Raw genomic sequence first — 24218 nt, forward strand, 5'->3', positions numbered from 1 at the left:
GGTTTAACAGGGAGGGACTCATCCACAACATGAAATTATTATAACATTATGCAGTATTGCTTCATATATGCTGCCTCAAGTAGAGCACACAACTCAGGCTGTGGATTTTGGAGAGATCACAGCACAAAGACATAAGCATTGTTTATTATGGGTGCCATAATAAACCCATTATCAATCTCTCTCTCTGTATCTCTCTGTCTCTCTGGGTTTCTCTGGGTCTCTCTCTCTCTCTCTCTCTCTCAAATTGACACATTCTCTTCCCCAAGAAAAAAAAAAAGTCACTTTCCGACCCGGCCGCTGAAGGCACCCATTTGAAATTTCTCGGCAGGAGGAATTTTCTAGTTTGTATTATTATCTGCTGTTAGAAGTAGATAATCACCGGATCCTCCTGTAGTGACTGATTACTACATTAAAGCTACATTGCAGTGCTGACAGGAACATTGGTTAAGGCGTTTCCCCCTTCATTTCTCAATCACACATCTGTTACAGTTACAAAAGGAAGTTAAGTGTGTTCCTTGCCAGCAATTGAGCTGAACTTAAGCTGTCATGTGCAAGGAAATAAATGATTGAGAAACCTAACTTGACACTTGATTGATGTGATGGTGATCGAGAACCTCAGACTCCTCAGACTGGGTGGAGAATGAGAAATTACTTTAAAGCTTAATCACTCAGACTGTGGCAGCCCGCCATAGTTTAGTTTGTCCGACCACAGTTTCATGATGAACCAACGTTTTTGACACTTCTTATAATAACATAAAAGAGCTTTAAATTAGCGTTTCATGCTCTTGCTTCCAACATATTGATCCGTCCTGCTTCAACGAAAAATCGTTTTTTCCATCCTTGGCAGGTAGAAGTCATCGTGAAACCAGGAGTGTCCGTTTTGCTGCTCCGTGACGGGCATATAGTTCTTAGCAGGCAGACAGACCTGACCTTAATACCTGCCCTCTCTGTGTACCTGTCACTCGGCTCGGTAGCGCATGAGCGCATCCTGTGTGCACGGTCACTGCGTACTCACAACAATGAGCCCTCATTGACATGCATCGGTGGGGACTTATAAAATCCAGGGCCATTTCAATATTTATAACATCCTTTGGGGGCTCTATTAAATTGTTGAATAGAGTTTATGACACTAACCTCTATTGAAAGTGGAAGAACTGCTTCTCTGTACTGAAGCGTCTGATATCAGATGGTAGTGATGATGATGCTACTCACAGATGGGTGCGGGCAGTCAGTCTTGAGCCGGATAAAGTTTTGTTCACAGCAGGAGATTGTCCCAAACAGAGATGTAAACTTTGGTACATGTCTCCTCAGGATGGGAACATCTTTTAACAAACCTGAGCTTGGTTGTTGTACTGAGAGTTGAACTTGTTGTTGCTTTGCAGCTCATTGCTTTCAAGTTCCAGGTTCTCAGGCACGTCAGCTGGTTTCACAATAAGTGTCATAGCAAATATGTTCAGCTTCTTGTTTACTTCAACCACCATAGCAGGCTTTTGCAGTTTTACCCCTTTCCAAGTTGCACCTGCCCCGACATGTGTGGCTTTCAGTGACAGTGATTCCTCCCTTGTATCACACCTTCTTGTAATCTCACCCTGAAGATGAGGAAGTTGGGGAGTATTTATTATTTCAGATGTTTAATCATGAAAGCAATTCTGTCATGAAAATGTTCTTAAAAGATGTAATACATTAAGTTCCTTGTGGGCTGGATAAAATAGTCTCATGTGCTGCATGCAGCCCGGAGGCCGGACGACCCCCCACCGCTGGTTGATGTGCTCAGCTGAACTTCCTGCTTCAGACATTCTGATGATATAATTCAGACTTGTGTTGAAAGACTGATAGAAGAAAACTGTGCTTTCTGTGAGCTGGTAGATGCTTTTTCCAGAAATAATTACCTGGCTCTTCAGCAGCTTTAATTTAATTTAAGAATTTTAGAGTCTACTGTTCATCAGATTTCAACACAGCAAGTTACACTGAGAAGTTGTAACCAGGATTCATTCATTTACTGGAAATTTGTGAGACCTTCCTCTGTTGGCTGCATTTCCCAGCTCAGGAATTCACATATAGTTGAGAAATGCTGCTGTTTGCCATGAGTGGGTCGGCACGCTGCTGAGACTCGTGTGTCTCCACTGTAGGGTTTGTTCGACCATGTGATTTGTGTTTTTCTCTCGAAGTTTCTGTTTCTTCTCAACAGGAAACATTTAAATTAGTGGTTAACCATGACAGAGTTGAATAGTCATATGTTTGTCTCACAGATAGCTTGCGTTTTGTCATTGGAGCTCAAGATTTTGCCTCAAAAACATGTAATCGGTGACTTTTCAGTGTGAGAAAGCAATTGTGTTGTTTCAGGCGTCACAAGTTGAAGTCCAGAGGTCAGAAGTTGGTCTAACTCATATATTAAGATGTTATTTCGCTGTTATTCTACTGTAGCCACAGTGTTCACGACTCCTCCATCCATCATCTGTGTGCTGAGCAAAGGACAACTGTGACTAAGATGAAAGTAAATGCACTGAAACGACAAAAGAGAAATGTCACATAGATGATTTTTTGAAAGCTCAGAGCACAGTGGAAAAGAATGGATCAGTAAAAATGGAAAATCCTTACAAAAACAATCACAATTTCAATTCCTCAAACCCCCCAAAACCTTTGTTTTTCAACAGTATACCTGCCTGTTTAATGTTTCCTCTTTCTCCTATCATAACTGACATACCAGACAGAAACATTTCAGCACACAGAATGGCACCTATAGTCAAGGCAGTACATTTCCTCCTTGTTAGCATTGTGAAAGCAAACAAACCACAACTGCTTTTTCTTTGCCAATAGCCAGGCCGCTCCGGAGGGGCTGATGGTTGATGTAGAGCGTGAGCAGCCAGGTCTTGGCTTGGTGATCGGACTGTAAAGTCTGAGCACTTAACTCGTCAGCTTTAGCTTTGCATCACAGATGTTTGACTCAACATTTTAAAGAGCCTATGTTTGTTCAGCTTTAGGTGTGGTGCTTTTGTTTGTAAACCAGAAATCAGAAGCACAGCGAGAGCACGAGGGAAAGGCACTAATAGTTTGCATGTGTCCCTGTGCAAGTGAATCAATGTGTGTGTGACGTGGCACAGATGCATTCCTCCGTGTGTGCGACTGTGCGAATGGGTGCGAGTGTGTGTCACACCTACGTCATACAAATTTGCAAAAGAGTGGAAGCACTTGTATTTAACCTTCCTATTGTAGCAGCTGGCTTGTGACAGAAAGGACAGTTCCAGAAAATGAAGTTAAAACGAAGCAAGTCGGAACGTACTCTAGTAAATTAACCTAAGTTCACCCTAGCTACCAAACTATTTACATTGCAAACTTCACTTTATTGCTGTGGTTAGAGGAACAAGAATTGATTGACAAGACTATTATTTGTCATATTAGCTGTCGGTGTTTTTCATAGTTTGAAAAAAAAATTGATGTCATCACACTGTAACTCAATAAAAGTAATTATTAGTTATGACTTATGATAGTGTTGGGCTGGAAAGAAGGAATATTTTAGTTGTTGATTGAAATGAAGATTTATGTCTCAATTAATTATTTTACAGTGAACAAGGCCAAAGCCCATTTTCAAACAAATACAACCAAATGTTTTGTTTACAATATGAATCAAATGAAATTTAGAAGTATTTAAATTCATAAAGATCCATGAGGGAAATCTTGTGCACATCCCTTCTTTTCCATCTCTCCACACCTTCTCCCTTCTCATGTATCCTCCCTTCCCTCAGGGCTTTGACCCCCCTCATCAGAGCGAGACCAGAACGGTTTATGTGGCAAACCGCTTCCCCCAACATGGCCACTACATCCCACAGCGCTTTGCCGACAACAGGATCATCTCATCCAAGGTACCAACCGTCGCCTGAGCCAGTTTTTTTTTACTCTCTTTTGAATAAAAGGAAGTAAAGGTTCACTTCTACACAAATGTTTTAACTTGTATCATGACTCTTCAGATCTTTGCTTCCTCTCCTTACATAACCACCAAAACAGATGAGATATAGATGCACTTTTTTGTTTTCTTTTGATCACAAACAAGATGGTTTGAGGCTCTTCTTTTTGTTTTTTTGAAAGATATGAATCTTGACCCGACGTGACAGTAGAAAAAAAATCAAACGTCCTTCTAGCACCAGTTTGACTAGTTTTGAAAGTTTTGTTGCACTGGCTGCGATTTGTCAATAAAGAGATCAACACACACACAAGTTCTTTGGGTGGTGAGATAATTCTTAGGTTAGTTAGAAGAAGGTGGAACAAAAGGATAATCCAAAGAAGCCGTCACCAGCAGGGGTGTTCTGTTATTGATTAGGCAGCAGATTAAATGATTGACAGTCAGGTTAAGTTTCCTCAGTAACTATTGAATTGAGTCATACATATTTGAGAGACAGATACTTCTTGGTGGATCCGTTTGTTTATGTGATGCTTTCACCTCGATAACGAAATTTAAACTTCCTGCAGCTGTTCTCTCAACACCTCGCTGCACAGGAAGTGATGACTTGAGATAGAACGATAAAACAAAAGTAGTCACAGCAGCGAGTGAGCAGCTCAGCACAAGTGGGTGAACTCCTGCAGCATGTATCTGCAGACTCTGAGGTCCTGCTGCTCTACAGGATGTCAACCTCCTGTTTACTGAAAGAGTCTTTATGAAAACATCTGAGGCTCAATACAGAAAAACAAAAACGTATTACTCTGTGTTTATCTCACCTCTTATATTTGTCGGCCATGAAGTGTCATGTAAATGTGCAATACTATACCAAACATGGCTTTTGTTTTATACTACACAGTAAAACTCTAAAAACAAATCCAGGGTATTCCTATTCTTAATTTGGTCATTTATAGTCTGAGATAGGATAGACTTACTGCCTCATACATCTGTGTAATATTGATTTGTTTTACTCGCCTTATCTTATGCATGTATAGTCTGTATTTCTGTAAACACTATCTGTATTTTCTCTTTCAGTACACCATTTGGAATTTTGTCCCCAAGAATCTGTTTGAGCAGTTCAGGAGAATTGCCAACTTCTATTTCATCATCATCTTCCTCGTACAGGTAAAACACTCACACATGCACAAACGCTAACTTCTCCTTATTGTGGGAACACTGTACATGCTCTGTTCATTCAGATGGTCACGGGTCAGGAGTGTCCTCAGCTTTCTTGCCCTAAACACAAATGTGCGTGTCTTCAATACAAACGTCTGTTTGTGCACGAGTTACTGACTCACAGACTCCCAGGGCCCAACAGAGAGACAGGTCTGCATCTGTATTAAAACATCACACCCACACATTTAATAATATGTGGGACTTTACAAGCCGTCTCGAGGCGTCTGGCCTTCACTTTGCATCCGTCAGCTTTTGGGGAAGGAGGATTTGGCTTTCAAATGTCCAGGCTTCTCCTTATTCATTCGGGCCTGGGTAGTGGGGCCAGACAAATTGACTTGACTCTGTCTGAAGCTCCTTTCCACCCACTCAGCTTAGTCTCAAATCACTTGTTATCTTGACATTTTGAACAAGACGTTTTCTTCGATTGCAGTCGTGAACATGTTGTAGGTGGCCTGGCTTGGATTCCTAGATAGCTGTTGTGAATGGAAGAGAAATGCATTTTCAGCCAATAGCGCCACTCATGGTTTATAATCAACCCGCTGTTGGAACATTTATCCCCGTGCTTCAATGTTCTGGGCTTCTCTAAACTATTGGGGCATTTGCTCATCTGCAAAAAATGTTTTTTCCATATAGGTCAGGCAGGTGGCTGAGTGACGATTTATAAACCACAAACACCCGATGTTCGAATCAGGCCTGTCGTGTCACATCCCCTCTGACTCTGCTCTCGTTTCCTGCCTCTCCATATTATCAACTGTTCAAACAAGACAAAAATGACACCAAAACCTTTGAACAGTTTGGGGTATGAATATGTGCAAAACCCACAAAGTTTGACTGCATCTTAACATCTCAAACGGTTCATCACTGATTCACGTGAGGTTCAGAAAGCTGAGGAAACATTTACTGGTCCAGAAAATCGTTGTGTGTGTATGTGTGTGTGTGCATGGGTGTGTGTGTGTGTGGTTAGTTCTGAGGTGACGGTTTACCTTTAGGGAAGTTATGTAGATTTCCTGTTTGAAACATCAGCTACTGCTTCTCTGTTGATGTTTTAAGTTTCTAGTCTTCTCTCACAACAGGACACACCTGCTCTCATTGAGTCTGTGGTATAACTCTTTTTCTTCCATTGCACTTCCAAATTGTTGACACCTCTGCACCCCCCCCCCCCCTTCCCTGTATTTGTCTTTCCAGTTAATGATAGATACTCCAACTTCCCCAGTTACCAGTGGGCTGCCTCTTTTCTTTGTGATCACAGTAACTGCTATAAAACAGGTGAGAGAACAAGCACATGGTAGCTTCCTCTTTATTCAGCTGAAAAGAGGGAACTTAAGATAAATGTAGTATGATATCCACGTTTTTTCAACTTAGTTTAATATGTACTTAATTTATTAACTCATATAAAACTGTTAAAAGTTGACAGTTGATCAGTGACTAGTTTAGCTATAATACAATATTCCATGTTTGGTCGGTGACTGACTGGATGTTCTCGTAGGGCTATGAGGACTGGCTGAGACACAAGGCGGACAATGAGGTGAATGGGGCTCCAGTGTTTGTGGTTCGCAGTGGAAGTCTGGTCCAAACAAGATCTAAAAACATCCGGGTAAGACGACAGAAAACCTGGGCCATGAGTGACCCTCAAATACCCTCTCACACAACTCACGGTCAATACTCATCACTCACTGTAGCTCGCCTGTTAAATGCCTGCTGCCAGTGAGGGTTTTGTAGAACTAGACCTTACAGAAGATATGTTGAAATGAAAGGGGGGTGTTCTTCATGTGTCAGGACATCACAAACTGAAGCATCAACAACAACCAGCACAAATGTACGGAATGTTGTGTGAATGATGCATTTGTTGCAGGGACACAGACAACATCTAATTATGCAGCTTTCTATAGAATGAAAAACATTCCTTTAGGCAGATGTATTATCTAACACAGCCAATCATTTTAAGCCATTTTTAAATACTTGTTTCATAGTTTGAAGGCATGTTGGACAAAAGCATATAACCTGACTGTATGAAATACATCTTAGAGATTCCTAAATTGACAAAAAGCTACATAATGGTGAGGAAAGTTCAGTTCAAACCATGGGGAGATTGTGTATTGTACTTTGAGTGTTATTCTGTCTGTCCATCCAGGTCGGGGACATTGTTCGTGTTGCTAAAGATGAAACGTTTCCTGTTGACCTGGTGTTGCTGTCGTCGGATCGGGCAGACGGCACCTGTCACATCACCACAGCCAGCCTGGATGGAGAGACTAACCTTAAGGTCTGTATGTTGGAGTGTTTTAGGAGTGTGTTATGTGACAATATGAGACAATATGATCTGTGTTGTGTTCTTTCTTTGTCCATAACTGGCTCTGGGATTCAAACCTGCAAACTCCACAAGCCGGCTCTAGCACCTTAAAGAGGGGTTGTCGAGTACAAACAAATAAATAAATTTAAGATATCATAAAAACAAAGTTTTGTGTTGTGTAGTCTTGTGTTGTGAGGCACTGCAGCAAGTGGAGATTTAGGAATCTACTTAACAGTGATAGCTGCAGTGATGCTTACTGATAGTCCTGAAACACAAGGCTAGTTGAGCTTCATATTGAAGCTTTAAGCAGCGTGAGCCTTATGAGACACACCGTTTGCATATATTGAGAATTAGTCAATAATTGGTCAGAAGATGGAGTTGGCAGACCTCTGTCAGCAAAACATATTTCAGTGCTAACCTCTCTTATACCCTCTCCTCTCCGCTTCCCTTTCTTCCTCACCTCCCAGGTTTGCCAGAGCCTATTTAGCTTAATTGTCTCTCTAACAGTTTCCTGCTGCTTTTGTTACAGTTTATTTATACAAATTAGGGTGGTTGTTGTTTTGGTTTAGTAATGTGTTTGTACAGTTAATGTAGCCTTTTGAGATATTCATAGGTCTCTATCTCATCTCCACTGCAGCTGTTTGCCTTATGTTTACTGCAGCCATACTGCAGTAGTACCTTTCCTTTAGGAGTATCTTAACACAGACTGTCAAAATACTGCAGCGTCAGTATCACTGGATCACATATCAGTAGATATCTGTTCTGGAAAGTGGCTGCAGACTTGGGTGTTAGAGAGCTAACAACTCAAAACGACAAAGTTTCTTTAGGTAATACTTAGTACCCTAGTAAAAGCTTTATTTCTATAGCACCTAAGTACATGATAACATAAATATCAGATGTTAAAGAACTTTCCGCCAAACAGATATTTTATGCAATATTTAAAATCAGGTAAAGTTCTAGTCTCCTCAGGCAAGGAGTTGCTGAGCCAACAGCAAGTGTTGTTTGTAACATCTTAGATTATGGCCTGGAGCATAGGAATTGAGTGGCTCTATAATAAAGCTGGGGGCCAGACCTTGCTGAGCTTTTTTAAATAATTGAAAGAATAACATTTAAAGTGTCTTTTTCAAGCATTAACTGTCCTCGTGTGTTGTGTATGTATGTTTGTAGACCCACTTCTCTGTGGCGGAGACATCCGTGTGTCAGTCAGTGTCCCGGCTGGAGGCTCTGCAGGCTGTGGTGGAGTGTCAACAGCCAGAAGCCGACCTGTACAGGTAATCCACCCCTGCCTGTAGCCACACCCACACACTGAGAACGTGAAAATTCACAAAGCACTCCCAGCTAAACCAATATTACAACATTGGACACTTTGTTTCCGCAAAATAAGATTAATTAAATTAGCTATAATTAGATTTTCGTGTGTTTAATCTTTTTTTTAATTTTTGGTTGACAATCTATTGCTGGTAGGCTATAAATAAAGATAGTTAATTTTTCATGTTTAATTTAGAATCCATTATACTCACTAGACCTCATTTCTTATATGGTAATAACATGTGTGCTGAGAGGGAGAGTAGCTCTGTGGCAGAGATGCAGTGGGATGAAAAGGAAGATCAGTATAGGCTGAAATGCATCATTGCTTTCTAAATGAAATCTAGATGAAACTGAAAGTATCAGCTCTGAATCTGCCTGTTTTTCTTTGTTTAACATTATTACTTTTTGTGAATATAGCTTCACTCTCACAGTTACAGAAACGCTGTTCACCACAGAGCTCGTTCTCTGTCGGTCCACATGCTCAGTAAAACTACACAGGCTGCAGAGACATTAATCTAATTCCTGTCACAATCTGACTAAAGGGGAGAAATGTGATTTCTGACCGGCTATATATAAATACAGACTTTACAGTAACCAGGTTATTGCTGAGCCTGTGAAAGCCTTTCCAATCATTTCATGAATGTGCATGATTTCTTCCTCTGTGTGTGTGCGTGTGCTTGCGTGCACACACCTTTTTGTTACTGCTTCTCTTGGTCCACTCAACTAAAATTCCTTTGGTCTTTTCCAGGTTTGTTGGTCGGATTACGGTGACAGAGCACGGGGAGGAGATTGTCAGGTGAGATCAGATTTATCCAGCTGGTTGAACTCATAATTATAAATGTGCAAGAGGAACTAAAGACATTCAAAACAGGATGATGAATCAAATATAGTGGGACAGTAGTGAAGGATTTGATTTCATGCACTTTCCATGCTTTTAGTAGAGGACCAAGAGTTTTTTGTCCCTGGATAATGTTAGAAAATCCCCATTGATTCAAAAAAGAGTTAATTCGCAGAATGCATTCTGAAATGTGAATGATTAATTATGTTTACAGAAGAAGTATGAGCCTCATGCACTGTTTTTATAAAGGTCTTGTTAGTACCAGAGTCATAAAACCACATCTGTCTTTGTCTGTATTTATATATTTTTATGTTTGCTTTTATGTCAGACCTCTAGGTCCGGAGAATTTACTGCTGCGAGGGGCCAGGTTGAAAAATACCAAAGAGATTTTTGGTGAGTCGATAAAGTGAGAAGCACAATAAATGATTCAACTTAGAAGGAAGCAGCCACAAAGAAAATCAGTTTGTTGCAATGGGGAAATTCAAGTAGAACTGAGAGAGAGAAAGAAAGTATAGTTGCTCGAGAACAAATAGCTTGTGAGTTACCTACAGTGGAAAATGGAAGCATGAGAACAGGCTGATGCAGCTTTGTTTACTGAGATACAAACAGGGCCAAGCTCCGTGGACATTATGGGAAGGGCAGGCTGCTCATTATCATATGGCTGAAGTCAGATTATGTTAACTGAAGACTGTGCTCGTAGACTGGATATAAAAAGGGTTTGACTGTAATGTATGATAGTGTATGCTGTTGTTGTAATTGCTTGGCATGGGAAACTCGAGCCAAGGATGTGCCAGGGACACTTGGAGAATTTTGATGTCTTATACGCTTTATCAATTGACCATGGTCTCACAAACCTACTCTGCTGTTGTAGCTGTGGCAGTTTACACAGGGATGGAGTCCAAGATGGCCCTCAACTATAAGTGCAAGTCCCAGAAGCGCTCTGCAGTGGAGAAGTAAGCACTTTTCTGTTGCCTCTCAAGTTCCTGCTTCCGATTATACTTAATAAAACATTCCACTTAACATAATTTCCTGTGTCAGGTCCATGAATACCTTCCTACTCATCTACCTGGGCATCCTGCTGTTCGAGGCGGTCCTCAGCACCATCCTGAAGTACGCCTGGCAGGCCGAGAACAAGTGGGACGAGCCCTTCTACAACGAAAAGACTGCACAGGAGAAAAACAGCAGTCCGGTGAGTCTCTTTTGAAACACATTCTTATTGATTTGTTTCTTGTAAGAACTGCAGGCTATCAGCGGCAGAGACAGGAGGAAGTGAGATTTTCAACATTATGGTTTTTTACCTTCATCCACTTTCATCTTTCTACTTTCTGTCACCTGCGGATATACTTACACGAAGGTAGTGAAGATATAAAGATGTACAACGGTTTGAATCCTCGTGTATACACACGGTTGGAGGGTGGTGTTTCAAGAATTTGTGACTGGGCATCAAAGAGGAAGTGCCGCCACAGGACAAGTGTGCTCGGCCATCAGCCGGCCTGCCAACACCAATCAGTCAGCAGCCTCTATGTATTAAGACAGAGAGACAAAAAAATCTATGTTATAAACTGGACATCCTGCTTCCTGGAGACAGAGCCAAATAACAGCAATAAAACAATGGCTGTGTTTTTAGATTTAGTGTCACGCTGACCCTGTTATAGTCTATACCTTTTACCAATTATCTCATACGCTTTCATTACTCCAGGTCTAACATCTTATTATCACTTATTCATAGCTGGTGATACTCAGGCTGCTTTCATTTAAAAGGATTAGAGCTGACGCACCATTAGTGTGAGTGTGAAATAGACGTGCAGTAAGTACATCTATTTTGCTGTCTCACTATAACCCCTTCTAATTTGAGACAACACACCCTGTTAATATCTGTCAAGTTGAAGTTTCACTGCTTGTCCCTATTGTGTTTCACTCCTCTTGTGTATCATCCTAATAAAAACGTGATTCTCTCCTGCCTCCTTTAGATCTTGAAGTTCATCTCGGACTTCTTGGCATTTTTGGTCCTCTACAACTTCATCATCCCCATCTCACTGTACGTTACCGTGGAGATGCAGAAGTTCCTGGGCTCCTTTTTCATTGGCTGGGATTTGGACCTTTACCACGAGGAAACTGACGAGAAAGCTCAGGTCAACACCTCCGACCTCAATGAGGAGCTGGGGCAGGTATGGAGAAGAAGTACACACACACACACACAGTAAAAGTCCAAGAACCGATATGATTAATTGATAATTCCATCGTTGTTTATTATTTACAACATTTCTGCCTCTCCTGCAGTCATTCCTAACCTACATTTGCACTGTTGTGTGTTTCTGTCTTCCAGGTGGAATATGTTTTTACCGATAAGACGGGTACGCTAACAGAAAACGAGATGCATTTCCGTGAGTGTTCCATTAATGGAACAAAGTACCGGGAGGTTAATGGCAGACTGGTTCCTGAGGGAATGACTGACAATTCACCGGATGGTTCTAGGCCTCACCTGGTAACTCTCAAACATACACACATTGCATACATTTTCTCTTGGCAGACACACAAAGACACACAATGTCACTCATAGCTTTTTTCCTTTGGCTGTTTATATACTCTGCTATAGATAATTAGACTAATACACAGACGTAGAACTGCGAAAGTTCATCACAAGAGATGTTTCTTCCTCTCTCATCTTTCCCTGTCTTCTCTCCTTACAGATCGGTGAGGAATTGTTATTTCTCCAGGCGGTGGCATTGTGTCACACGGTTCATATCAGCTACGACCAACCCGACGGCCTGATTGGAGACCCGTTCTCCCACGCCAACGGTTTCTCTTCTAATCACATGGAGTACTACGCCTCTTCCCCAGACGAGAAAGCCTTAGTAGAGGCAGCGAAGAGGTGAGGCTCCATGAGAGACTAGAACCTAGAAATATGGTAAAAGATGAGAGCTGATGTTGACCAAAGGTAACGATAAAGGAAGAGCTTGTAGTTTTACAAAATCTTAAATATGTGTGATTGTTACAACACAGGTAATTTCAGGCTTTATTGTCTATGTTAGGATGTCGATGATAGTAAAAAACTTGTGAAAACTATTTGTAAAGTTTGAGTTGAAAGTGTCCAGTGTTTTCAGTCTCAGGCTACTCTCGGTATAATAAAAGAACTCCGTCTTTATTGGGGCCAGAAATTACCTGTCACAATATATATGGGCATTTTAATTGCTTTTATATAAATCTTGGCTGTAGACGTAAGGTTAAAGTCTACGTGCCGTTCTACCTCTCCTGACTGTCAGCTGCTGAGGGACATTAAAACTCCTTATGGAGGTCGGAGTGCGGGCTAAATGGAAAAGTGGGACTTCTTCCTCAGTCACTTGTTGTTTATTTTATTGCTCCCAGAAATCCAGCACAGGCAGCAACTTGATGTCAAGGGGGTTGTTGAAAAACGGCAGATTCTACCATTTGTGCAAAAAATGAGGTTGTAGAAGCTGGAGAAGAAATGAAAAACCGTGGAGAATTGATGATCAGGAAATGTGGCTGTGTAGCGCCTATCTAAATTCTCAGATTCGTGTGTCAAGATTTTAATGGGGCATCAAGTCAGTAATTCTTGTCAATGCAGTTTTTCGAACCATTAAATAAAATTATGTTGAGCAGTAAGGGACTGCACTCATGACCCTGCGGCTCCGTGCTCCACTGAACCACCGACAGAGCATCTGTGGTGATAAAAAGCAAAAGGCGACACAGTCCTGACCTCATAAAACACAAACATGATCAGACTGAATATGTTGTAACGTTTTCTGGGCTGGAACAGTCACATTACAACAAAAAGGTCCTAGATTCTATTACCTTGTTTGGAGTATTGGTTTTCTATTGAATCACTTGAGTTGTATTAGGATTCACTTCCTTTTTCCTACAGTCTGAGCACATGACAGAAACTGAGAAAGATTGATTATTTAATGGCCTGAAGAAGGGCAATGGATGAAAGTTACTGCTTTTTGTTTTTTAAAGGCTCGTATTTCTGATATGTTGAAGGTCAAAGTCTTCGTTCTCCAGAGAATTGTAATCAATAACTTCTGTCCTCCCCTTTCCCAGAATCGGAGTGGCATTCACCGGCAGCAGCGCAGACACCCTGGAAATCAAAACATTTGGCAAGTTAGAGAAGTACGTCTCACCCTGAGTTTCTCTCAATATCACAAATACTCAAAATATTATTGTTGGCTGTGAATTGAAGCTTGTTTTCTCGGTAACATAAGTTTATGCGTCTTAAAGTTACCCTTCTTGTGTTCAGCTATTTCAGTGCATGACTGTTGTGGCTCAGTCCCAAAATGCTGTCTTTGTTCACTCAGGTACAAACTGCTCCACGTGTTAGAGTTTGATGCTGATCGCAGGAGGATGAGCGTCATACTCCAGACTCCCTCAGGTAACACTATGTTCTACCTCTCTGCACTTTTGGGAAATGGTAGATCTAGTGCATTCAAAAGGCAATTTGTATCCAACCTACTTCACAAATTCCCACTCACTGATGCAATGTACTGAATATAGCAACTGCAGTTTGATAATATGGTTGAATATTTGCACATAACATATTATATATGAATATAAGCATGTTGTTTTTTGCATGTCTTGACTTTGAAGAAGGACAAGTGCTGTTTACCAAGGGAGCAGAGTCCGCCATCTTGCCTTTCAGCACCAGTGGTGACATAGAGAAGACGAGACTGCACGTTGATGAGTTTGCTCTGGTGAGGAGTCATTTGTTTTTTAAATGAAATGCACATCTTGTGTCATTGTTGGATTACTAATTTGTATTCAGTGGTTATTGGTCAGCAAATAATTCAAAATCCATCAGTTTATTAGATTGAACATCGTAATATCAATAACAAACCATAAAACCATCATCCAGCAGCTGCTCATTTATTTTACTGTGAAGCATTAAATATGACTTTCTGTGAATGTGCTGATGAACTGGAGTCACATTGATTGAACAAACTCTGTTTACCAAAGTAAACAAATCAGAGAATGTCTGTATATTATGATGAATAATTCAAATATTTGACTCAGAAAATATTACCTCAAGCACACGTTGGTTTGTGTGTGTTCATGTGTAGGCCTGACATTTGACAACATTGTAGTAATTACTTCTGGCCCTGTCGTTCTCTGTTCCCATTAGACTGTAAATTCTTCACTACAACAGCCACACACACACACTCACACAATCACACACAAACAGGCGTATCTGGCCCCCACTTCATTTAATCTGACATCAGTACCCAGGAGTCTCGGCTCTGGACTGGGTTGATTTGTGGTCGTCGACCCCTCAGGCCGGTTCCCTGATTTAAAGCCAAGCTTTGATAATTTATTTTTCTGTCATTTCTCTTTTATTCGTATTCCTTTCCCACATCCTCTTGACCTACTGTTCCTTTCCTCATGAACTTGTCCGTTAATATTTATCTTTATTTGTATCTATTGTTGTCATTATATCACGTCTTACATGCTCTCTCATATCTCTTGTTTTTCTCTTCCCATCCCTCACCCACCTCCTCCGACCGCAGAAAGGTTTGCGGACCCTGGTGGTTGCATGTCGTCACTTCAGCCCAGAGGAGTACATGGATTTGGACAGGCGACTGAATAGCGCCCGCACGGCTCTGCAGCAGAGGGAGGAGAGACTTCAGGAAGCCTTCAGCTACATCGAGAAAGACCTGCAGGTCCTGGGAGCAACAGGGGTGGAGGACAAGTATGAACATTTAAAGGATTAATCGCATTATTATCATATTATTGTTGACCTTAATACTTGATTGTGTTACATTCTCAGCTCAATACAATGGAAAAACCCATGACAACCTGTCAGTGCCTTCCAAACTGTCAGCATTAGCTTCAGACAAACAGGACAAACACTGATGTCAGTTCACTCAATAGGAAGCTGGAGCCAGCATGTGCTTGTGTTAGTTTATGATAAAGAATGGAATTGGAGGAATTGTCTACCTGGGATTTGTCCAGAGGCAAAGATTCAGCTAAATGAAATTAGAAAAGATATTCACCTTCCATATAATGTCCGACATGATATGCTTATTAATGAGCACCGTTTAGAGCTCCTGTTAAGTGGATTTTCCTTTAAATTAAGACAGATTCAGGTTTGCAGTTTCCCCCACTTTAAGTCTTTATGCTAAGCTAATCACCTGCTGGCTATTAGTGGTAACGATCACATAGTCTCAAGAAATTGGATTAACCATTAAACTATTCCATTAAAATAGAGCCAATTACAATACATGTGATTTACTATGATGTGAAAGCCACTTTAACTCCCCAGCATACAGTATGAGGTTTTTATATCATGTGTTGCAACTGGCAAAGTAAATATCGTATTGCCACTGGGTAAAACATATGGTTTATATATCCACATTGTTACTTTTTACAATACTAAAATGTTTAACTCCTTAAGCTGTAAATGCACTTTTTAGTGTACTTAGAATGAGACCTACAGCTCATTGAAGCCTCAAAAGTAAAGGGCTGATACCGATCCAAATGATTACGATTTTTAATAAATGCTAAAGCTATACTAAATAAGAATAGTGCTTTATAAAACAGTAGAAAATACACTGCTAGGGACAGACAGCTCAACAGTGGGAGAGAGAATCTAACAGTGGACCAACGTACAGTCTGCAGGGAGATGGAGACGCCACCTCGCTGAGCCTCTCTGGAAATGAATGTTGATGATATGTGTTTGCATCCGCTCACCATCTGCTCCTCGCATAAGCCTTCTCCCACTCCATTTATATCTCTGCCCCCTCGCTCTCTCTCTCTCTCTCTCTCTCCTCTCTGCTGTTCTGTTTTTCTATCTTGGATGAATTCCTCCTTCCTCCTCGGGCACATATGGTCACAATCACAGGATCTCATTTATTATAGAAGACAACACCAGGAATTCCTTCCTTTTTCTTTTGTCAAGAAAAAAAAACAACTGAGTCATGGTAATATTATATCGTATTCATTTTATCGGTCAGGCTCTAAGAGATGCTGTAAATAATAAAAAGTGCTCCTGCACAGAGACGTCAGAGGAAAAGGTCATGGATGCTTAGATCCTTTAGTTTCATATTTAACTGTTTAAGACGTCTGTTCAACTTCCTATTATTCAAACCATATTTGTTTGTTGCTTGGTTTCTTCAAAACCTGTTTGTCCATACTCAGACTTAACCTGTCCAATCAAAGAAGCTTTAGGGAAAATGCACCCTACATTCATCTAATTAGTCTTATTGAGTTACGAGCAATCTAGTTTACTAACAAGCCTCCAGGGTGTGACCACATTAAGCGCTAAGCAACAAAAACACCATTTTTGAATGTCAGTCTCATCTAGTTACACCACCTCATCCGCAAGTACAAAACTAAATATCCTTAAGGTTCAAATCACCTGAGAGTTGACCTGGTTTAATTTGACCAAACATGCACATGGAGTTTATTCTCTCTCTTCCTTGTGTCCCTCAGACTCCAAGACAAAGTGCAGGAGACCATTGAGGCTTTGCGGCTGGCAGGGATCAAAGTATGGGTGCTGACAGGGGACAAACATGAAACAGCGGTCAGTGTCAGCCTGTCCTGTGGTCACTTCCACCGAACCATGAACATCCTGGAGCTCCTGCAGCAGCGCTCAGACAACGAGTGTGCCGAGCAGCTCCGCATACTGGCCCGGAGGTGAGCGTGGGATCCTCCTTCTGAGAAATATAGAATCTACATATCAGATTTATTTGGATACCAGTCATTTGATTAATTAACTTTCTAACGTGTTCTCTCTGTTTGCTCTCAGGATAAAGGAGGACCATGTCATACAGCATGGGCTGGTCGTGGATGGAGCCAGTCTCTCTTTAGCTTTGAGGGAGCACGAGAAGCTCTTCATGGAAGTGTGTAAAAACTGTTCGGCTGTGTTGTGCTGCCGCATGGCCCCACTACAGAAAGCAAAGGTACCAGTGCTTTGCCGCTCACACAACTCACCTCAACAAATCAAAACTACTTTTGAAGAGTAATGGATCTTTTGATTTTGACAATATTCTGACATGAGCTAAAACACCAACTCTCATTGTTTTAGTAAAGTCAAAGGTTCTATTCTTGCTCTGTGTTTGCTCTGAAACTCAGTCCAGAAGTCAGTATTACTGTTTTCTGTCCAGGTGGTACGTCTTTTTAAAACATCTCCGGAGAAACCCATCACTCTAGCTATTGGAGATGGAGCTAATGATGTCAGTATGATACAGGAAGCCCACGTGGGCATAGGTAACAACTCAACACACACACACACACACTCACACACGCACACACACACACACACTCATCTGTAGTTGTGTACTGCTCTTTCTTCTCTAACATGTGTTTGTGTGTCTCCTCCAGGTATCATGGGGAAAGAGGGTCGTCAGGCCGTGAGAAACAGTGACTATGCAATTGCCAGGTTTAGGTTCCTGTCTAAACTACTGCTGGTCCACGGCCACTTCTACTACATTCGAATAGCTACGCTTGTACAGTACTTTTTCTACAAGGTGAGTGAAAGTTCGGAATTTTAATTTCTTTCTACAAGATCATTCCTTCTTTGACTATTCCTTAGACTTGAAAGCAGTAGATTCAGATACTGATGCAAATACCAGCAAAAAAACATATTCTAATTCATAGAAATGGTTTTTAAATGAGCCTTTATCAGAGTGTGTTTAATTAAGTCTCCTTCACTGCACCTCGTATAACATTTCTTTCTGTCTCTCTCTTTTCTAGAATGTGTGTTTTATTACGCCCCAGTTTTTATACCAGTTCTTCTGTTTGTTTTCACAACAAGTAAGTAGCTTTATGTCTCTCATATTTTTCATATGTTGTTTTTTTTGTTTTGTCTCATCTTGGGATAAAAATACCTGAAAAACAGAAAACTAAATCCATGCAGTTTTCTTGTTTTGTTTTTTTAGCAAGAACCTCATTGAGATTCAGTCATTCTGAGTTTCTGTCACATTCAAATGTTGAATCTCTAATTTCTTTCAAACATTAATATGACATAGCTTTACAACTTGGGAGTTAATGTTTTACTTACGCTTTTGTTCTATCACACCTGTCTATCGAACCACCAACCTTCTGCCACAATATGTCAATAATATATCTCATGCACACAGAAAAGATATTGCCACCATTATATTTTATTTGTTAAATATATCTGACTCTTCAACATCCCTGCCTATCATGTTTGGTTTGATGAGTTGTGGATAAAGTTGATAAGCTTGTGTTGACTGACGTGTTGTCTCATCATCCCAGACTCTGTACGACAGTGTTTATCTGACACTGTACAACATCTGCTTCACCTCGCTGCCCATACTGGTGTTCAGCCTGTTTGAACAGCTGGTCCATCCACACGTCCTGCAGAACAAACCCGCCCTGTACAGGTAAGCCTGTCGATCGACCGTTTGTGGGAAGCTACTTTAGCAAAGGTGGCTGAGAGAGATTTCATGCAACATTTAATTTGGATCAAGTAGTTTGAGTTTGTTGCCATGTATGTAATGTTTGGTCTACATGTGAAAAGTTTGTTTCTGAATCATTCTGTAAATTATCAACAATAAAATTACCATCATCATAGTATCAAGTGTTACACTGAACTTTTTCTCTGTCCCTCTAAAGTAAACTATAACATTTGTATCCTACAGGGACATTAGCAAAAACGCTCTGCTGTCTTTTCGGACCTTCCTGTACTGGACTTTGTTGGGCTTCTGTCACGCCTTCATCTTCTTCTTTGGATCGTACATACTGATGGGAGAAGACACCACACTTATGGGCAACGGACAGGTCTGTGTGTGTTTGTGTGTGTCTGTGTGAGAGAGAGAAGATGTACTGCATGGTTTTTATTCTGTCGGAATCCCCGCTGAGAAGATCTTTTCAAAACCACGTTAGGGAAATGTTGCTTGAGGGCAAACATGTCAGGCAGTAAAGAAAAGCAAGATAACGTTTGTGTGCATGTTATGATGAGTTATTGATGGTACTTGTTGCCTGCTGGTTTCTCTGCAGTGACTTACTCTCCCCTTCCCTCATTCCGTCTCTGTATTTAACAGCCTCTTAAATAGCGCATGTTTGTCACTCACTTGTTACTAAGCAATTTCTTGTAATTTGACCTTTTCTTCTTGTCATATCTTCTGTGTCTCTGGTTCTTCACAAAATTAGTTTTCTTCTCTTTCCTTTCCCGCTGCATATCTTGTCTAAAGTTTGGTATTTCAGCAAGCACTCATATTGCTCTCTGTCTCTCTCTCTCTGGTTATTTTCCTCTATCTTTTGTTGATTACTCTTTTTTTCCTTCTGCCTTCACGCTGTGCATGTCTTCAGATCTTGCGAGCTAACAGGCAGTTGGTAAGAGTCTGCTCTACAGCTGAATGCATGTCTCCTTGGGGGGTTAAATGAGACTTATCAGGAAGATTCCTCGTCTGATGTGTTGCTGTCTAATACAAAAAAGAGTCAGTTTTTCATATTTGAAACATTGAGATGAGGAGTTTTATGGCAATTATTTAATATTTCTGATCAGTCCACTAATAAAATAGTCAGGCTCAAGTATATGATCAGGTTTGCAATCATTCACACATACATTCATCATCCCTTTTTAAAATATAGTAGATACATTTCATGTGTATTCTCATCATATGTGATTTGTAGATTTATCAGAAGCAGAGAGAATTTGTATCCCAACCTGACACATCAACTTGATTTATATATTGTAGTATTTATGACTTTTTAGAATAACCAAGGCCAGTACATATGTTTGAAATATAAATAACTGCAGGAGGTGAAAGGTTACGCCAGGGCCTCACGAGTGGTTTTATCAGCAGTGATGGTTCAAGGATCAACAGATAGATAAACAAACAAATGGACACAGAGATGAGAGTTTGTAAAATACTTTTTTACTTATATATATAAATAAACTACAGCTTGAACACTTTCCATTAAAGGGCCCAGAACTGTTGTCTTACCGCCCCGAGTTTCTCTCTGTTAGTCACTCACATTACTCACTATTAGTTTTCAGAGCTGTGACTCCAGCAGTGTCTTGAATTGGATGACAACAGAAACCCCCCCCTCCAGCTCCTAAACACCAAGTAGAGTGATTCTCATATGAAGCCGAGCTCCCAGTGGCAGCGACACAGTGGGGGGGTAGAAACCCATTATAGGCACCGTTACACCACAGATCTTGTTAACTTGGGTTGTTATCCTGTAGAAGCTGTTCAATACCACATGATAGGATATGTAACCATATCATTATATTACCACTTCTTTGGCAATGGTAATATGTATGTAATATGTATATAAGTCAACATAGGCACTATTTCACTGTTTAGTAATGTTGACTGTAATGTTTGTTAACAGATGTTTGGAAACTGGACTTTTGGAACGCTGGTCTTTACGGTTATGGTCATCACTGTCACATTAAAGGTAAGTTTAATCTCAGGCTTTCACAACAACACAGCCTATTGTTTTATTTATTGTTTTATTTATTTTTTCTTTTACTGACCTCATCTTGGGCTGACTTTTCACACTGAAGTGTCAGTTGTTTACAGCAAACTGAGAATAGCACAGAACAACACAGACAAAATGAGTCAAAGCTAATTTAAAGCAAACTAAAGACCTTAATATTTATTCCAGGATTCAGAGAACTTGCAACCCTTTACCCTTTAAAGTGTAAGGCTTACTCCATGCTGTTGAATGCATATTCCTTAGGAGGCTTCTGTGTTTTTATGTAATTTTTCCACTTAACTAAATGCACTTAAAAATGATGGATTGTGTGAGCATTAGCAAACTGTCATGTATCGTGTCAAGGTCCATAGGGACACTCTCGTTCCACAGTGCCAATGTGAATTACAGTAAATTTTGAAGTATTAGAATGATGTCATTGGCCTTTAATAGGAGAAAATGATTTGTCACAGGTTGAGGTCAAGGTTTCTTTTACAGCACTGAGGCAGATGTGTATAGTTTATTTGGTTTCTTACGGCTCTCCATCTCATCTGTTTGATGACAGCTCGCTATAGAGACTCATTTCTGGACGTGGATGAACCATTTTGTGACCTGGGGTTCGATTGCCTTCTACTTCATCTTCTCTCTCTTCTACGGAGGAATCATCTGGTGAGAACAGTTCAGAATCTTTGTTGTTGTACGAAGCACTGCTTTAGAATTCAAAGAAAATTGCTTGCCATGGTATATCTGCCCCACTTAGATTCTACATACACCCTCCATACACCTATAAAGTGATTCTACGGAAGTTCACATCCGTCTTAAGTACTCTACCCAGTCCAGTCGGCTCTCAGACCAGCAGGAGCCATCCTGATAGAAATGGACCGTAATTAATATGTGTTGTCGGACATCTCAATGGGTCCTTAAGTATGTGATGTCACTAAGCCACCCATGTCTGCCCATCCGTATAGTCTAAGACCTGATGCTAACTTTAGCCAGACTGTCTCTGTCCCTCTCAGAAAGACCAACATGTAGCTGCTCCCCTCGGCTGCCAAGGGTAACAACTCTCTCTTTCCCCCCCTCCAGGCCGTTCCTCCACACCCAGGACATGTACTTTGTATTCGTGCAGCTGCTCTCTAGCGGTTCCGCCTGGTTCGCCATCATCATCATTGTCGTAACTTGCCTCTTCCCGGATGTTGTGAAGAGGGTTTTTTACAGACATCTGCAGCCCACCAGCACGCAGAAGAGTCAGGTAACACAGGGGTTAATGGGAGAAAGTACAAGGTGCGATCAGATCCATTCATTCTTCTAAAATGGATTGTTTGTCTTTGGTCCAAAAAAAAAAAAGGAAAAGGTAAACGATCTTCTTTCAAATTGGCTGAGATTCTATTAGATTTGTGTTGCACCCTGCTGGCCGGACTCCAGAAAGTCCCGCTGAGCCACAGCAGCTCTCAAATCACTGTGTTAGTACAGTGAAATACGTTTGTCTGTCTACTGCTATGTTACTCTCATATTTTTCCAGGGTTATCACTCTGCTGCAGCTTCTCTAAGAACAGCAGATGTTAAGTGTATCTCCAACATTGTGTTTCCTTATCGCTGTGCTAAAAAACATTTTGAACATGTGAGTAGGATCCACTCACAGACCTGTAGCTGCATCACTTAGCCAATTATGGCTAAGTGACTGTAGCCAAGATTAAATCATTTTTATCGAGGTAAATTCATGATGTACAGAATGCTGAAAGTCAAAGAAGGACAGGATCAGAGAAAGAAGTAGGACAGAAATCAATAATCAGGAAAATGTCATAGTGGAATCAGGAGAAAGTTAATGTGGCAAAAGAGGAACTGAATGTAATTTTATTCCGAAAAATTAATCTATTTGTTTTATTCTCACCAAATAATTAAGTGAGAGAATTTGAGGACTATATCATCCCATTTGGAGTCATGTTATTTTTCTATAATCTACCAATTGAAATGAGTTTAAATCAATAGGTCCAATTAGGTCCAGCTAGAGTTATAGGTGAGAAATGTTAAAAAGACATTTATAGGTTTGGGTTTCTCTGTAAGATCTGGAGACCCAGGCTCAGAAGTAAATGGCAGCAAGGTCCAAACCAAACGTTATTAAAAATGTATTCCGTGCACAGTGTTAGATTTAATACTCATTCCGACTTGCGTCACAATAATGGAAATCATATTTCATGTGAGATGACAAAAGCCCTAGAGGGAGAAAACTAAGTAAAATGTCACGGTGGCTCAAGTTCTCGACTCATATCGGTGAAACAGCTCCTTGTTTTCTCAGCCTCTGTGGTCACGAGTAATCCACTTCTCTACACAAACAGCATGGTTCCTCACGGACGCCACATGACTCACCTCACACACAGTTTGCATGGTCACCTCTCAGCCGACCCACACTGTTATTCTACTGATTTATCCAGCTGGAGACTATTCACGTCTTGGCTTATACTTTCCTCTCTTACAAAACTCCTCTTGTTTCTCAAAAACAAACGTGGTGTTTGTTGTTTTTGCTCTAATCTTTGTCCAGTTTTGTCTTTGTGTCTGTGTGTGTGTGATTCTAAGTGTGTGGTCGAATGAACTGTGTGTGTCTGAGAGCTTGATCTCTAACCTCTCTGCGTGTCTGTGTGTGTTCTTCCTCCTGTGTACACTCCCGGTGTAGATGTATTCCAACCGCGTGGCGATAGGAGACGACTTCATCGCTCTGCAGCCTCTTTCCAGAACCAAGGGCCAGCTGGGCAAACTTAGGTAGAGGAGATGAGACGGATTCAGCCCTGGGCTTAATATTTATCTATAAATCAATTCAATTAGAACAAGTATCCACAGAGTGCTTTATTCATAATCAATTCTTCTATGTTATAAGCCTTTGGCAGGAATCAGAATATGTGAATAGTTACCCATCAACACTGGCTTCTCATTTTCTCCTGCGTTAAGGATAGAACAGTTCAGTTTCTCTTCTATTAGTTTGAAAAAAAAGTTATATTCTTTATTAAGCGATTAATCATGTCTAGAAAAACACTTAGTAAAGACATTTACATCAAATCTATAATAGAGAAAAGCTTTAAATCCCTTAATTTTCAGAGCTGGAAACAAAATCTTTTTCATATTTTAATGAGACAGATTTTATATTAATGCTTTAAAATTGGTAAAAATCTGTAATTTAATGCCGTAATTGCCACTATTCAATGATGTGTTACACTGCATGTTAACACTTGCTCTATTTAAATAGGATTATTCTACACAAACCATATTATGTTTTAATGTCGTATGTAAAG

At 40.6% G+C, this 24218-nt stretch overlaps 1 protein-coding gene across 2 annotated transcripts in view; it reads left to right on the top strand.

Annotated features, from left to right (window-relative positions):
• The window catches only part of atp11b (ATPase phospholipid transporting 11B), a 38776-nt gene that overhangs the window by 3537 nt on the left and 11021 nt on the right, over window positions 1–24218 (top strand). For both annotated transcript variants that reach the window (XM_061078298.1, XM_061078297.1), the window contains exons 2-28: window positions 3744–3860; window positions 4967–5056; window positions 6293–6373; window positions 6594–6701; window positions 7239–7367; window positions 8562–8665; window positions 9451–9498; window positions 9869–9933; window positions 10412–10493; window positions 10579–10729; window positions 11511–11708; window positions 11867–12025; window positions 12231–12412; window positions 13600–13668; window positions 13854–13927; window positions 14143–14246; window positions 15057–15238; window positions 16981–17184; window positions 17297–17450; window positions 17655–17757; window positions 17872–18017; window positions 18244–18303; window positions 18769–18896; window positions 19155–19293; window positions 20854–20919; window positions 21503–21606; window positions 22021–22186. In XM_061078298.1, the coding sequence (XP_060934281.1) occupies window positions 3744–3860; window positions 4967–5056; window positions 6293–6373; window positions 6594–6701; window positions 7239–7367; window positions 8562–8665; window positions 9451–9498; window positions 9869–9933; window positions 10412–10493; window positions 10579–10729; window positions 11511–11708; window positions 11867–12025; window positions 12231–12412; window positions 13600–13668; window positions 13854–13927; window positions 14143–14246; window positions 15057–15238; window positions 16981–17184; window positions 17297–17450; window positions 17655–17757; window positions 17872–18017; window positions 18244–18303; window positions 18769–18896; window positions 19155–19293; window positions 20854–20919; window positions 21503–21606; window positions 22021–22186 (3213 nt within the window). The remainder of the gene's footprint in view (window positions 1–3743; window positions 3861–4966; window positions 5057–6292; window positions 6374–6593; window positions 6702–7238; window positions 7368–8561; window positions 8666–9450; window positions 9499–9868; window positions 9934–10411; window positions 10494–10578; window positions 10730–11510; window positions 11709–11866; window positions 12026–12230; window positions 12413–13599; window positions 13669–13853; window positions 13928–14142; window positions 14247–15056; window positions 15239–16980; window positions 17185–17296; window positions 17451–17654; window positions 17758–17871; window positions 18018–18243; window positions 18304–18768; window positions 18897–19154; window positions 19294–20853; window positions 20920–21502; window positions 21607–22020; window positions 22187–24218) is intronic.

Source organism: Limanda limanda, chromosome 9 (assembly GCF_963576545.1).
Source record: "Limanda limanda chromosome 9, fLimLim1.1, whole genome shotgun sequence".
Lineage (NCBI taxonomy): Eukaryota > Metazoa > Chordata > Actinopteri > Pleuronectiformes > Pleuronectidae > Limanda > Limanda limanda.